Source organism: Schistocerca gregaria, unplaced genomic scaffold (genome assembly GCF_023897955.1).
Source record: "Schistocerca gregaria isolate iqSchGreg1 unplaced genomic scaffold, iqSchGreg1.2 ptg000722l, whole genome shotgun sequence".
Classification (NCBI taxonomy): Eukaryota; Metazoa; Arthropoda; class Insecta; order Orthoptera; family Acrididae; genus Schistocerca; species Schistocerca gregaria.
Window position 1 is genome coordinate 113,299 of NW_026062099.1, and position 16,483 is coordinate 129,781.

Sequence of the window (16,483 nt, forward strand, 5' to 3'; positions counted from 1 at the left end):
TACCCTTCCCAGTCCTCACTAAGCACATACTCTGTATCCAAATTTTATTTGTTTTAGTCTACGTCAGATAATTAATTGAACTTGTTATGCCTGATTGTAGGTTGTACTTTGCACCATGTGTTTTCTGTTCATCACTTGGTTCCGTTTCTGCAATCGCCTCGTAAGTTTCAGTATCTGACTGAAGAAAGCTGTTTATCGCACTTTTAGCGTAGTTTGGACAAAATAAGGTAATTTAAGGTTGTACATGTGTATATATTACGATATGGAATAAGAGACCACTTATTTGCGAGAAACAATGTAAAGATAATTTTCTTCGATGTACGAAAGCGTGCTGAAAAGTGATGGCTCCAAATTTTTTATTCTGTTCTAAATATCGGTTGAGGTATTACATGTCATGCAATTTACCCGGTTGATTTTTTAGCATCGGAGATGGAAGTTGAAATACGATGGCGATAGAGTGCTCCGATTTTTTTTTTCGTGTAACATGTCTGTGTGAATCGTAACTATGTCGTGGCGTGAGAAACAGAATCTCAAAAAACAGGAAATACGAATTCGGAGAGTTCGTCTACAAATGGAACACAGACGACCGCTGCGACATCTGAAACAATCCGTCAGTGGTGTTCTCTGTCATCGATACATTCCCGACTAGGTCTAACCTGTTTTCAAAAAACTTAAAGATTACCTTCGCGGACTTCGCTTTAATAGTAATGAAAGGGTGCAAGCAGAGGTGATGTAGACATGAAGAATAAAGGTCTAGTATGTTAATAACGTACGCTTTATTTAAAAACCTTAAGAGATTCATTACTATGTACACATTCGGCAACGGCATACACATTCACATTCACAGTAGAGAATAGAAGGTGCAGAAGACAGTGAGGAAGAAGTGGAATGTAATGACAAATGCGATGCATTTCAAATGAGGAAATGCTCCAGAACGCCAAACTCTGAGCCAACACTAACAGTAAAGATTCTCCATGCCATGTGTCGTGTCCACCTGAGATACTGAATGGATGTATTCAGTAGAGAAGCCGATTCAGATGTGCGCTGCCTGGATGTAAGGGTTTCACGTTATGCAGTACACTAAATGTATTTGTCTCACAGAAAAAAGGAACTGTTCTTTTCAATTCCATAAAAACAGCAGAAACGCGCCATATAGGCAGCGTCTTCAGGGACTAACACACGTTGACACACGCTAAGACCACTGCACAACTAGAGTGGTGCGTCATCAGAAGACAGTACATGCCCTGAGCCTTCTGCAGACACAGCTACGCTGCGGTACATATAATAACTGCGTCACGCTTTGAGAGTGAAATGGAACAGAAACTGGAAAGCTGCACCTAAGTTGAGCTACGCGAGACAGTCCGATTCGTGTGGGCAAAACATCTAAATTGCACACAAACTGACCGTGAATTTGTGCTGTGTGTGTACAAAATGCAATGACGCGTCCCGCTGTGTTTAAATGGTGTCATCAAGTTACCCAATGCTGAACGGTCATATATGATGCTGATAGGAAAAGAAGGCCATCAATATCGACTTCGATTACAGTCGACAATATCTAGATCATCGAGGAACTGATTCAAAGAAGTCGGGGTTTCCGCGACGAATACATTCACGTAGCAGTTCTGGAAAGGTTCCGTGACCAACAAGCCGATTTCTGTCATCGAGTAATTGAATGACTGGTAGAAGGCTCCGAGACCTGTTTACAGAGATTTGGTAACTATGTTGCTAAGCTATCTCATGTATCTGTGTCAGTTTGAAGTGTAGGAGAGCATTCAATAAAAGCCTATCATGAGAATCTCTAACTTACCAGTTGAGGGCGCCTCGTACGTAAAATTTTCTTCAAATTCAAATGGCTCTGAGCACTATAGAACTTAACATCTGAAGTCATCAGTGCCCTAGAAATTAGAACTACTTAAACCTAACGAATCTAAGGACATCACACACATCCATGCCCGAGGAATGACCGTAGCAGTCACGCGGTTCCGGACTGAAGCGCCTACAACCGCTCGGCCACTGATGGCGGCTAAAATTTTCTTATTTCATCTTCAGATATAATAATAAACTAATAATTTGTTGTGCTTGCACATTTATATGTTTCAGTTGCCAGGTTGTTAAGTAAACGTCAGCAAATTAACCCGCGGAAATAAGTCACTACGAAGATGAAAAACATGTGGGATTACTGATGTAAAGTATATGCTACGTGTCCTAATATTTTGGTCAATATCAAGAATTTTTGTAATTTAGTATCTCAGTCTTATTTCGTCCCAGAAAAAACATTGACCACCGACATAAAATTTTCATTCACTATATCTAAGTTCAAGATTTAGGTGGATCCAAAACATTTTTTTGATTTACATGAGGTAAAAACATGATTATATGAAATTCGTGTTTTATCTGTGATTACATAAAGGTGATAATGCCCATGTGTATGACTCTAATTCTCTCTTGAGTTGTATTTGGTTTATTCTGCCTGTCGCTGATATGTGAATATTTATTAGATACAAACCATGGCCCTTCAAGGAAATTGTACAATAATTTGAAATCATTGTTTGCACTGCTTATATTCTGCTTACTCAGCATATATTACTTTGTATCTGTAGCAGGCTTTTTGCAGTATGGCTCAATAAACCCAATGCAAATAACAGGAGTCATAAAACTCCTACAAGATAAAACTACAGTGGATGTTGCCTTTTCTATTTATGCCTATTTCGGATAGATCCACACTTGTCTACTCTGCGACCCAGTTGGTTTCAGCCTATTTGGCAGATTAATGTACGTGTGCTGTTGTTTTGTAAAGATCCGATAGGTCGCGAAATGGAAAGCACGGTGGTAGCAAAAAATGATTTATTTGGAAGAGTTGGTTGGTTTGGGGGATGGGACCAATGAGCGAGAGCTGCGATCTCTTCGGATTATGGAAGGATGGAGAAGGGAGACGACCGTGTCCTGTCAAAGAAAGCATTCCAGCACTTGCCTGAAGCGATTTAGGGAAATCACGGAAATCCAAAAATCTGGATAGCAGAACGCGGTCTTGAACCGTCGTCCTTGCCGCCGCGAGTCAAATATGCTAACCATTGCGCCACATCCATCTGTTCAAAAAACTTGGCTACACCATCCATCTACTTCTCTACATAGTCGCCGTTTAGCGTTAGACGAATGTCGCATCCTTGTACTACACTTACAGTACCGTCACCTTAGAAGGCAGCTGCCTGCGCTTTCCGAGAATTCTATAGGCTGGTCTGCAGTCTTGTCTGGTCGTGACTGCATGGTGGATGATCTGTTACAGTTGACACAAGGCGCCGATTTGTTGCATATGTCGCAGTGCTCCCTCTGTTCCATGTGCAACCAAACCTTCCTCGTGGAGAGCGGTTCATATGAGCAGAGATGAAACCAAGAGGGAGCCATTTCTGGCTGTAGGGCAGGTGATCAAACACTTTTCAGCGAAAACGCTGCAGGAGCATCTTCATTGCCGCTGGAGTGTGTGGCCAGAAATGTCATGGAAATACCTAACAGCTACGTTACGTGAGCTGCATGTAATAAGACGAAATCCCTCGGCAGGCATTTGTGCTTGGTGGGAAACACTATCTTCTGTGCATTTTTACTTGATCTCCGTTCTCTCAGAACTGAAAAGAGTGACATGACGCTATCGACGGGCATTTCTAGGACACTACCGGAGACATCTGTGCAAGGTTTCATCAGATTTTCTCTGTGATTTAGACTTCACGACGCAGCAAACCTTAATAATGGAATAGCCCACATTAATCTTAATCAGCTAAGACGTTTATTTTGAATGTGGACGAGTAAGAAGAGCAGCACACGTTGGCGGAGACATTAATGCACTGGAGTTTTCTACGGTTCGAGCTGTTCAACGATCTTAGCTGGAATTTACTTCATTTCCATAAGTCACTTCAGTCAGGTGACAGACTGGTGCATCTGAGAATATGGTGGCACAGGTTTGTTGGATCCGCATGTCACCGAGAAGCCAAAGGCATGTTTTCCTTTCAGCTATATTGTGATCCACCGCATAAGCTGAAGTTCCAGCAATGCTCTAGATATCCTTTTAATCTGTTCGCAAAATTTTAGGATCGTTTGTCGACAGTTTGACTACTAGTAATTAAGTCTGCATCTTCCTACTTCGTACCTGGAACTCAAAAAAATCACTCACGATTTTAATTGGAAACTTAGTAACTTCCCACACAATAAATGGTTCACAGGTATCATCCATTTCCAAACGTCTTTTATGAGTTTCTGATGTCTGCGTAAGTAGTGAGGGTATTCTATTACTGACAACGCTAAACAATTACCTTCAGTGCATTAGTCATAAATTTCAGGGAATGTGCCAACGACAGATACATAATGAACAGACATCTGAGATTCGAAAATCAGCTGCTAGTTGCGTATACTACGAGCTGTTGTGTTGTCAATTTACACCTCAGCACAAAATGCAGCTGTAGCAGATGATAAAATACGGCGCTACTGCCACGCGTGTTTTGGTGATAGCAGATCTTTTAATATATACGCACAACAGACTTACTGGCGTTTAACTAATTATATTCCATAAATACCTTACTTATGACTAATATACCGTTGTGTCCGAATGAAGAACTGAAATCAAGATTTCTGGAACACGCAAATAACATTTAAAAAATCTAAATTCTCTTCTTATTCACAGTACTTAGCTATAAAATGAAGTCACAGGAACGAAAATTATTATGTACTGCCTACGCGACGCAGTACAGCCGTACAAGGTACTGGACCACGACTTTCCAACAGCTATAAAGGGCAATTTACATATTTTTCTGAGCATGTCAACCTGTATAAAATATTTCGAATCACTTTCAGTAAACAATATTGTTATTGCTAAGCTGATCATAAGTTGCTATAGTTACTTCGCAATGCTTCAGCTCCGTCTCAACTACATGTGATTCTGAGCAGTGGGAAAACAAAATTCTGATATTGTGGAGAAAGAGTGATAATAATTTAAAGCTGGAATATACTTTATCTTCCATTCAAACCTATCTTCTTGTGGATTTAACACAATTTGTTTGTGGTGACCGGTTATACAGGCTTTACTTAATGAAGAAAATCTTAATTTGTATGCTGATTTTGCTACCACAGTTCTACATTCGGATTATACGTGCTAAGGTATTAAGGGATCGCATTCTGACAGTTCTGGTAATCGAAAAATTTAATTTGGTTGACACCAGATGAAAGGCAACCTATTTGCGAAGCACATACTGCAAAAGACTAGTCTTTGATGGCGGTAGGTCGGAGAGTTACTGATCAACCTTTTTACGTGACGTAGACTCACTGCGCTTGAGAGAAACATCAACACAACAAACACGGTGACAGAGAGCTAAAATTTATCAACTTCTTATTGTCGATTACTCCATCTAATCTGTGGACTGGTGAAACACATTGGTATCTGATAAGATGCTGGAATATTCAGTACAGATTAATCTAAGAACTTGTGACCCTTCAAGTAACTCTTTATCGTAAGTCGCCAGTGCAACTGACGATGTCAACGTATTGGATAAGAATTGCAGGCCATTCCCGTTTCCGAGAAGGATCGTCGGATAGATGCACATAATTATATCACTGTATTTCCAAGACAATCTGTTGGAGAATAGTGGAATATTTTTTATACTTATGCATTATTAAGCTACTGCAGGAAGAAAGTTCAAAAAGAGTCTTCTGAAAACACAGATCTTGATCAGGTTAGTGGTTAACGTCGAAGGTTCCTTGAGGCTACACGTAGGTGAATCTATCGTCTATAGAAAAGTTGAAATTGCAAAAGACTATTAGCAAAATTTCTGAAGTGAATCAATTAGTGGCACAGGAAAAGGTAGTAACGTAAAAATACTTCTCATTATAACACATTGTGTATAGATAGTTGAAGAACTCCATTATTGTTCGATTACGATACTAGCGATATATCAATGGAAACTGAAACAACGATAAAACACGCAGAAGCGGCATGAAGTCGAATGATGGTGTACAAATAACTGCAGGAAAAGCAGATCCCAAGCTGAGACTCACTAGAAGAGTCTTGAGAAAGTGCAGTGCATCCACGAAAACAGCTACTTACAAAAACCTTGTTGGACCAATGCTTCAGTACTGCTGATTACTCTATGCCCTTTACCATCTTGGAGTAGAAGAAGAGCTGCAGGAGATTCATCGGAGATGGATATGTGTCGTCACGGGATCGCTTAGTCAGTGCGACAGCGTTATGTAAATGCTCAACTCCAGTGGGAGACGGTAAAAGAGTTGTGTACCGCGGAGAAGCTACTGTTGAAATTGCGAGAGAGTAAGTTCCCAAGAGAATCGGACAGGATATTATCTTCTCGCTTACAGCTCTGGCGAAATGATAATGATGTGAAACCCTGAGTGTTTAGAGACGTTACGGTAGCAAATTATTACGCGATATTATAAATCACCTCTCGCGAATACAACAGGAAAGGTGGGAATTCACAAGCACTCTCGGCCACACGCCGTAAAGTGGCTTGCGGAATATAGATTTCTATGTACAGTGATAGGCGAGTCACGCTGGGGACTGTGAGTCCCACATACGAAACTCTGTATTATTCTGATTAGGAGGTATGAGATAATAGTATTCAACAGTAGCGGGTCTTTTGGTTGATGCACACAGTCGAGGTTTCTCCTTAGACGTTGATGATGGCTCAGTGTAAACAGTTAATGGTCACTTACCTCCACTGGCTTCATGGTTTCTTCTGATATCTGCCTCTCTTCAGTAATAAACCTGTTTTCGGTGACGACCTAACTCCTTCTAGCACAGATGTGCACCTCACTTCACTTTTCAGCAGATTCCTTTTCTACAATCAGTGAAACGCACCCCAATAGCTTATGTTCACCAGGCAGACAAATGCTAGGCAACGCACGCACCACGTCCCACGATGTTTCATTGTTGTGACCCTCGCCTGGAACAATGCTTAAGAGTTACCATCGTCTGTGACTGTAGAAAACTTCCCAACCATTCGCGATTTGCTTGTAACTGTCTGTTGTTCATTGCAACAATCCTCATAAGAAAAGAAGAAAACATAATAAATTTATTTCTTCATCATCGGAAAACCGGAATCTAATTTAAAGTTCGCGCAAAACAACAATATAAAAGTGTAATAGAGACATTCAGCAAAACCCACATTTTTCTCAGTTAGTTCAGCTAGAACCGTTCCTCGGTTTGTTTTATTGTGATCAGATCGAAACATTTTGATATTGTGATATTCTGGCGAAAATGAGCACGAAATATGATTGAAGGAAACATTCGCCGTGAAATTTGTAAATTTATGCATTAAAGCAACGCCACAATCCAACGTTCCTTCAGTGTATTGAAATTTATTTCTGATTTTGGAGAAAACAACCGATACTCAATGGCGTGAGCGTCAAACTCAACTGATCGTGAGGGGTAAATGTCGTATTAAGAAGAGTGAACGGCAGCACACAATGACCATACGTTCAACGTTTTAACAAATAAACGAAGGAGTAATGCATATAGTTGTTTTTACATTAGTCAACTGGACAGGTTGGGCATATGAACTACTAAATAGCAGAGTTCCCTGTGAAACACCCTCGTTGAAAATGGCGTGTACACATACGACTAAAGTTCTTTAAATTCCAACCGTGAGCTAACATAAAAGTGCTACAGATGGGAGGTTTGCGCGCCTCTTTCTGTATCAGTGCGGTGAATGAAAAGTACGGGGAAAATGAGAGAGAAAGAGAGAAGGAAAGAAGACAGCGTAAACGTTCCAGATGAAAAGGATGAGAACGGAGTAACTGAACTAATAAAGGCGTTTCATAGTAAGGGAAAAGGAATGTAGCAGGGCGAGAGGTGCAGTTACGTTTCACATCAGAAATTATACCTGTACCCAAAAGTTGAGAGTAATAAAGAAATGGCAAAACGCTTTTTTAACTGGAAAACTGAAGAGCTACAGAAAAAGAGAACTTAAGCATGCGGATGTTTATCTCACAGATATATGCAAAACCTTTAAACAACCACCTTCATAATTCGCAAATACTCGTTTAAAAGAAAGAAGTATGTATAGGAAATTTCTTCCCTTAAAAACGTTACATTTAATATGGTACGTGATTATCGTCCTGGGCCTTATAGTGGCGTGTCACGTTTTCAGTCAATACGTTTCAGATTCAGAGACGTAGCTGTCATTTTAGTTTTTGAATACTTTCCACCACGCAAAGCTTACGTCCCGTCGCAGTTCGATGTGAGCGCTTATTACCACGAATACGAAGCTACTACGAAAAACCGTCCATTAAGTATGATCAACTCTACCAAGGAAAAATTGGGCTTGTGGTTGCAGTATCTCAAGATAGACATCAGCTTCGCTCCGGGGATAACCAGTAAAGATGTACAGCCACGGTGAAAATTGCCTTCCCATACCTGGTGTGAATCACAAGCATCCACTGATCTTGATACCAACGTCGACGAAGCGCAAATATTTCACGGACATATAGCGATCTTCTGCCATAGAGGCATTAAAATCCTCAATAAAGTAGCAGCAATTGGCCAAAGAAGTTTTCTGCTGTCACTGCGACCAGAAAGAACGTACCGAAATGCAAACGTAATCGCTATTGTGGGCTACAGATCGAGCGTTTGGGCTCACAGAGCCACAAAGGTTAGCACAGCACAGGCTCTACGGCGAGCACAAAGAAGTGTACTCCTGCACTTGAAAGGCCATAACACCGTCTGAGGCGCAGCGGTGATAATAGGCTTGCTGTCTCTAGACCTAAAGAAAGGCAGGTCCACAATTTTGGCTGACAAATGGCGAACATGATAAGCTAAAAGAGGTACTGGACATATGAGCCACATCGAACAACAAAATATGGCATGCTCTGACAGGGAATGACGTGATATCTGGGCAGGGCAGCAATAGCTGTAGGGACATGGTCCATATTTAACTGCTTACTCAGTACACTTGTTAACGTGGAGCAATCGGCAGTCTGACCACATCGTCTAAGACAGTGCCATCAGCCCACATGTTACAGACAACGAAAGGAACGTCTTTGGCAATACTACAGTCTGTAACGTAATAAGGAATTAGGAACTGTGGAGTCAGCTGTATTGGTTTAAGGCTAAAACATCAGTTTATGAAATTCAAGCCTTCATAGCAGAAAGGCAACAAAGACGAAGCCACGCATCATGGAAACGACACGCAACACGCCAGAAGATCCACCTACTACCACCTTCCAGAAGCAGTGAGGAGATGAACCTCGAGGAGGATAAGGAAAGATTTCCTGTGACCCTAACAGCAAACTACAGATCTCCACTCCTTTGGTGGCACAGCAGCACAGCCCCTGTGAGTCCTGTGTTGTAGCTCAGTGCCGTATTGGATAAGTATCCATACAAACAAGTAATCTAGCTTGGTTCTAATACGACGTATTGTAGTGTAGTGTAGTTTAGTGCTGTGTAGAACGTAGTTTGCAATTTTTACTCTGAGATGAAGAGGTTGGCACGGGAGAGGAATCCGTGGCAGGCCGCATCAAACCAGTCAGAAGACTGATGACCCAAACAAAAAAAAGGTTTTCATTCTAGATTGTGGCCTCTATATGTGGTCTCGACACTCTTGTGAATGACTTAGCGTTACAGGCAGATTCCACAAACCTTATCTGTGTCCAGTAAATATTAGTGGGGGAGTGGTTCGTGATTTCTCATATCATGGTTGTCACGCAAGGCAACTGTTTTCCCCTTTCCACATGCCCCATGTTAGATTCGTCCGTCGGCGTATCCAAAGTCGAGGGCGTGCAGCACGAAACTTCCGGTACATCCTCATCCGACGATATACAGACAACCTAGCCCGAACTTTATTGCTACCCTTGTCACGTATCCCCACTGCCAGACATGCTGATGCCACTCTTTCACTAAATCCCAAGCATTTTCCAAAGGCATAAGCCATTTGTGCTTAGTGAACTCCGTGATTTTGTCCCCAGCTTCCTTCTTAGTACCTGCTAATCGCCACACAATTACTTTAATCACAACTTATACCTAGGAGTACATTGCCTCAGGCACGCATCTCATAATTGATAATTGTCAAAACCTCACCCTATATCCCTAAGCAAATAAAGTTAAGTGAATCATTACAAAATCAAACTTGAGGATGCTAAAGTGGAGTTTTAAGTTAATCCATGAGCGTGAAGTGATGATCAACAGCGTGATATTTGCAGTGTTCTGTATTCCTTCACGGCTCCGGTTTCTGGGTCGACAACTAGGTAGCCGTGGTCATCCAGAAGTTATATGACTCCGCAGGGACCGTCATACAGCGGACAGATCTTGACTACCTTCTTTTCTAAGAGATCATATCGGTGATGGTTTCGGACTAGAATCAAATAGCCTTCCTTAAACGCAGGATGCTCGGCTGTCTGATCATGTTGCGCCTTCTGGTGAGATCCTTCCTCCTCATTCTTGCTAGTGTGTTTGACAATCTGGTTTGCAATACGTCTTCTTGGGAAGGAGGTAATTGCACCAGAGCACGGACAGGCGTAATTACTGGTCTCTGAAGCGCAGGTTCGGTAGGGGAATACGTCGTAGAATCGTGGATTAAACTATTAAAAGATCTCTTGGAACTGCGCGATATACTGCACCCATTTGGTATGTTGGGCTGAACAGTGAATCCGTGTCAGTCTCCCCACTTCGAGGGAACGCCGTTCAACTGTGTCTGTGGCTGCGTGGTAAAGGCTTGTCCTCCGAACAATGACTCCTCACGGCTGCATTTCGACGATCCAGGCACGAGATGTAAACTGTGGTCCATCTATCGGGTTGTCGAACCTGCAAGTGCAACGCCACGAACAACTCACGAGATCGTCGAGGTAGGTGCACATGTGGCAACGAGTATCTTTCATGTGGATCCAGAACAGTGGCAAGCTACTCGTGGACTTTGATACGCCTGTACTGATACGAGACATTCTGCCGCCAGTAAGCTTTCCAAAGGATTCTGCGGGCGGTTGTGCTCACATCCCAAAGCACTACACACAGCCAGCGGAAGTATCTTGACTCTGCTCCTTAGCTTTCCCTAGCAACGCCTGTAACGGAAGTGGCTGCCATTGGTTGTATAACATCATTATCGTTCTGAGACGGCACAAAGTGTAAAGTTTTCTTGATTTCCTTTCTTACTGAATTAAAACACTGAGGGGCAGCGGGAATTAAGTTGTTTTCCTGTCAACGCTATCACTCAGTAAATAGCGGCCATCAACTGTAGCTGGATTGAGCGTTTGAAACTCACGACCGTTACAAACCCAAAATATGTTGTCTGAGATATGTAGTCGATCCTGACACAGTCGCCACATCTGTAGCATTCGGGTGTCGGTGGATGTGACTGTAGAAAATTAGTAAAGAACCACAGACTAACATTGTTCCGTAGCAGATCGCTAACCAGTCGATCATCTGTTTCAGGCGTTCCACTTCATTTCTTACAGCAGATGTTTCATCGCCTAGTAAGGAACTGATTTACGAAAGGGGAATTAGCGAAGATACAGACAATGAAATTCGAGATAATTTGGTGAAATATATACTCAAAAATGAATACATAAATGAGAAGAAAGTCTATACAAGTTAAGATAGATTATCGCTCACGGAATTCAGCCGCTGGGCGAGCATTACATTTGCCAAAGGTCAAGTTTGAAGTATACAAAAAAAAAAAAAAACAGCTAACACGACAACTGTAACACAGGTTGCCCAAGCAGCTTTCCACGCTACGTGTCAGTCTGCAGTACCAGTACCTCTCGGCGCACACGTAGCGGTAGTAGAGTCCCAGCTATTGATATTTCGATGTGCTTAGTATCTCTAAACATTACGAGTGAATCGCGGATGACTAAACTAGGCTGTTCCCAAGTTAATGGAAAGCACTAGCTGCCAAATATCGGTACACTGAACCTGGCGATGTTGCACCTCTGCAGACTGCAATGGAATGGACCTCTGATTACTTACAGACTCTGTCAATGAGCTACGATACAGCTCCGTTGTACACGACAAAGTCCCTGTAGCCAACCAAACAGGTGTGAGAAGTGGAAACGTTCCTTCTGTCCTGGCCGCCTGGAGTGGCTGAGTTCCGGTTCTCAAGTTGGGTGACCGGAACGGGAGCCAATTCTCAGAACGCAGGAGAACTGTGTGTGCCTCCGTCACGGAGTGGCTTGAACAGCGACTCGAAAAAACGGCCAGAGGGCCAAACTAGATTTCACCATCTGGGCCGCTTCCTATATTAATTAATCATGAAATGTTAAATTTTTTCCTGCATCTTCAACTGATGGAACTGTATGTAGACATTGCCTCAATAGTGTCTGTAGACTTCGGAAAAATTAATTTAATAGTGTCTGTTCAGTAATTTAGCTGAGACGAGTTGATTAATTACTTCACAATTCATCGAAATTAGTGTCAGATCATTCGGATCTTTTTCTTTTTTTCAGTTAGAATCTGAGATATGGATTGAAGGATTAATTTTATTACTCTCTCTTCTTTTGTGGTGGGAATGGTCTGGACAGATGGTGTGGCCTGGATACGTGTATCTTGCGTTTGTCAAAACCACTGTACTACAAACTGAAACGAGAGTCACAGTTATTTTTTGTCATTCACGTGATGCTTTTCATACGACCCCGCCTCTGATATACCAAGAAACGGACGCACGTTGAGATTCGTCTAATGAGAAATACACAACTGTAGAGGACGTGCAACTCATCAAATTGAAGGTCTCCAGAGAGTTGTCTTGTGGATACTCTTGGCCTTCTATTTGGCGTTAATCGTAGATATTGCTCCTGTTGTGGCGTTGCTGGTATAGGTCGATGTTGTCATATCCCTTGGGCCTCGCAACGGTCACCCATCATCTAAAATCACACTTGGTGGTACATTCCACTTCGCTGGAGTTGTTGTCACTGTCTCACTCGTAGTGAATCTTCCGAGGAATCTGTAACAGAGAGGAAAGGACACTAACTGACGGTTCCAGCACACGGATTCTCGATACATTCATCTGACCTCTTATTCGAAGCCTGGAGTTCTCCTTAGCAGTGCTGTTGTCACTTTTGCTGTTTTTTTCCAAAATCTTGCTGCCAGTCATGCGAGTGCTCACATTTTCTCGTTATATTTCTCTTAATTCGCAGCCAGCTTTTCGCCACTAGAGTACTAGATAGGTGGATTGCTGACACAGACTGCCACAGTTTTGGATAACGAAATCCAGCAAAAAACTTGTCGGTACTGTATACGTGGAAAGTAAAGAGGCCGAGCAAGTAACTGAAAAGACTCATAATCATAAGTAGCCCACAAAGTTTTCAACCGAGATAAAGGTAAAACTAGGGGCACTGACTGCTCTGTTCTTCAGAGAAGCTGTGCTAATGGAGTCCGCAAGCGTCTCCACCACTGAAAATGAATGCGCAGCCTGTAGAAAGGAAAAGCATTTTACACCAGTGCTATTTTCATCAGGAGGTTTTTTTTTTTTTTTACAGAGGTCAGGACATTCGGATGAAAGTCACACGCAATGAGTACATCCAGGTTGCTAGAAGGTCGTGAAAAGCGTTGAATCATCAAATGAACACATGTCACCAAAGACAGTGTCGTTATTCATGGTGAGACATCGTCAGAAGCCACGGTAGGTACTGTTTAGTGAGACAGCGCGATATTGTTCACAGTATACAGTCGTATCGGTACACTCTACTGTATTGCGGAATTGACCATTAGACGTAACAAGAGGTGGATCTGGCAGTATGAAACGAGATAGGGAGAACTGTATGGCCAGCATAAAACGTTGTCTATTGGGAGAAGTCAGCAAGTTTGAACGTGAAGTAGTCACTAGACGTCAACTGAGTACAAAGGAATTGGTGGTACATTATGAGGGTGCTTTTTATATTTAGGTGTGGTCCCGTTACTACGCTTAAGATAATGCTAAAAGCTCAAGGGTGTGAACCCATTTATAGTACTGAAGTGCATATAAAGCAGCATCTTAGGACCAATCGTCTGCGGACTACAACTTTGCATAAATGGACTACGTTTCAAAGAGGACTGACATGAAACCGTTGTAATGCTCCTGAGATTAGTTAGAACGCTAGCTTCACTCCCGATTCCACCGACTAAGCTTACCAACTTCTCTGGAAGGTAAAGGTCAATTTCATTTCGTAGTTACTCAGAAAACTAAACAGCTACAAATTGAGTTTCAATATTTGAGGGTGGAATATGAAAGGAACAAAAGAGGCTTCTTAAAAAACTTTGAACAGGAAGTGGTATCTCAAATTCAACATCAAATCCCGAGTCATGCTGCAGTACTACAGAGATTGTCACCGATTAAGGAAGAAGGGAAACGAACAGTCAAGAAGGCCGGTGGTTATGTTTTATACAGTTGTGAAGAATTATCTAGTGCTGATTAGAATGATTTCGTATTCATGAAAAAGATTTATGTACTTAGAATTTCAGTAAATGACATTCATCGTCACGCTTGCTTAGTTCAGTTTGATTTTCCACGCCCATCACCACGGCCTGGCAGTCGTAACATTGAATTTGTGTGTGGTTATCTGGTGGGCAACTGCAATGCAGATGTATGGCTTAGAGGACAACTGCGAATAATATGACGAATTTCGATGTTTCTTTTCTACATACTGGTCTCAGGAAGCACAAGACTGAGTGAAGCATGGTACAGTAATGGTGAAAATCTTTTTCAGTCTGGCATTAAAACTCCAGTTCGGTTCCTTGACAGTGCAGAGTCAGAAAATCAGTTTTTCGAAACTTCCTACGATCCTGCTGAACGAACTTGTATTTGGATTATGAAATTTCTCTCAGAGCTCCACCAAATTATTGTGTTCGGCGTAAAGGTAATCTCTAAAGAGTTCCAAGGTTTTCTACAAGAGGTGAGGTCGTGTTGAAGAGGAGAGTGCTGGCCAGAATGATAATGTTTTCTCCGCTTCAACTGAGGTCACAGCGAAACGCAAAGTATTCTTTCAGGTGAAACAACTTGCTTCTGGGTCAACATGGCGTTAACGGTTGAAGTGGTTGCGTGGAGGAACTTCTAGATAGAAATAAGAAGGATAATTTTGACAGTGATAGAAGTCACTGAAAAGTCTGCGATGTGTGGCAGCTGTAAACATCATTTACTGTTACACTGTGGTGTAAATGATATTTTTATATTTTAGTTAACAGTTTTCTCTTCTGTGCAAAAAATAATGAACGTATATTCTTTTAAAGTGTAATTTGTGTGCCACGATTCATTCCCTTGATGAGATCTTCTATGTGATATTAGTTTTTAGGCAAATATGTATGACATTACATGGAGTCATGATTTTGGTATGATTATGTGGATGGATTACCGTAGAATATTTCTTTGTATGCCACATTTCATTAGTCTTTCTTATGATGCTGATTTTGAATGCAGTGCTATGGAAGCTACAGTCTGTGCAAAACAATTGCGACAACTGAAAACAAATAAATGTACACATGCAATGTTACAAAGGACACAAAATATCACGTCATTCAGTAGATGCAGTATCATCATCAGAACCTCAGTAACGTGATTTGATAAGCAAATTTCAATGTAATCAATTTTTATCTCTAGGTAGCGTCAACCGAAGTTATACATCTGTAGTCTGCAACCATTTAAGTAACCTATGAGAGTCACTACACCTGACATCTCTGTGTGTAAAAAATGATGTGTCGGTGTTCATGAATATCTGTTATGAACAAACAAAGCGTTGCAAAATGGGCTTCAAACTCCAGCGCCACAACTTGCTGAAAGATGAAACTTGGAAGAGTGACACGGGTCGCAATGCTGAGTCACTGCCCACATTAAAACATGCTTCATTGTGTACACTGTAAATCAAAACACAACAGGCACTGTCGCAACTGGAACGCTGTACAGCCGCTGCTCTGATGGCACCGATTCGACTGTCCTCCAAGGGTATGTGGTTTGAGATGTCCATACACAGGTCACAAAATTCTCATAAATTATGCTCCATGTCTGAATGTGTGTTCACGGCCGATAACATCCAGATGTTTGTCATCCGTATCACAGCAATAAAATTTGTTGGCCAATACATCAATAATACAACAAAAATGTGGGGTCATGACACAGACAGATATCCTACTGAAAGATGGCAACTCTATCGGAAAGACATAATATTCACGTAGTTCACAGCTGCCTTGGTGCTTTTGATTACTACCGTAAATCTTATGAGACCTCAGGTGAATGTCCCCTCAGAGGACAATACTAAACCAGGGGCTTACGTCCCTGGGGCAGAGCACGTTTTTAGCATCCATTGACCTGAATGACGAAGTATCCAGACATGACCTTAGACCGAGTGTAACAATAAAAACAATGAACGTGATTCATTCGATAAAGTGACACGATTCCACTGATCGTGAGGTCCATCAGATGTTCAAATGTGTGTGAAATCTTATGGGATTTAGCTGCTAAGGTCATCAGTCCCTAAGCTTACTCACTACTTAATCTAAATTACACATACACCCATGCCCGTGGGAGGATTCGAACTTCCG

The 16,483-nt window shown here is 41.8% G+C and overlaps 1 protein-coding gene across 1 annotated transcript in view; it reads right to left on the bottom strand.

Moving 5' to 3' along the window:
* LOC126320497 (uncharacterized) overlaps window positions 1-6,889 on the bottom strand; it is a 32,781-nt gene extending 25,892 nt beyond the window's left edge. The window contains exon 1 of the mRNA XM_049993993.1: window positions 6,706-6,889. Within this exon, the coding sequence (XP_049849950.1) occupies window positions 6,706-6,720 (15 nt within the window). The 5' untranslated portion in view covers window positions 6,721-6,889. The remainder of the gene's footprint in view (window positions 1-6,705) is intronic.
* Window positions 6,890-16,483: the final 9,594 nt, after the last annotated feature.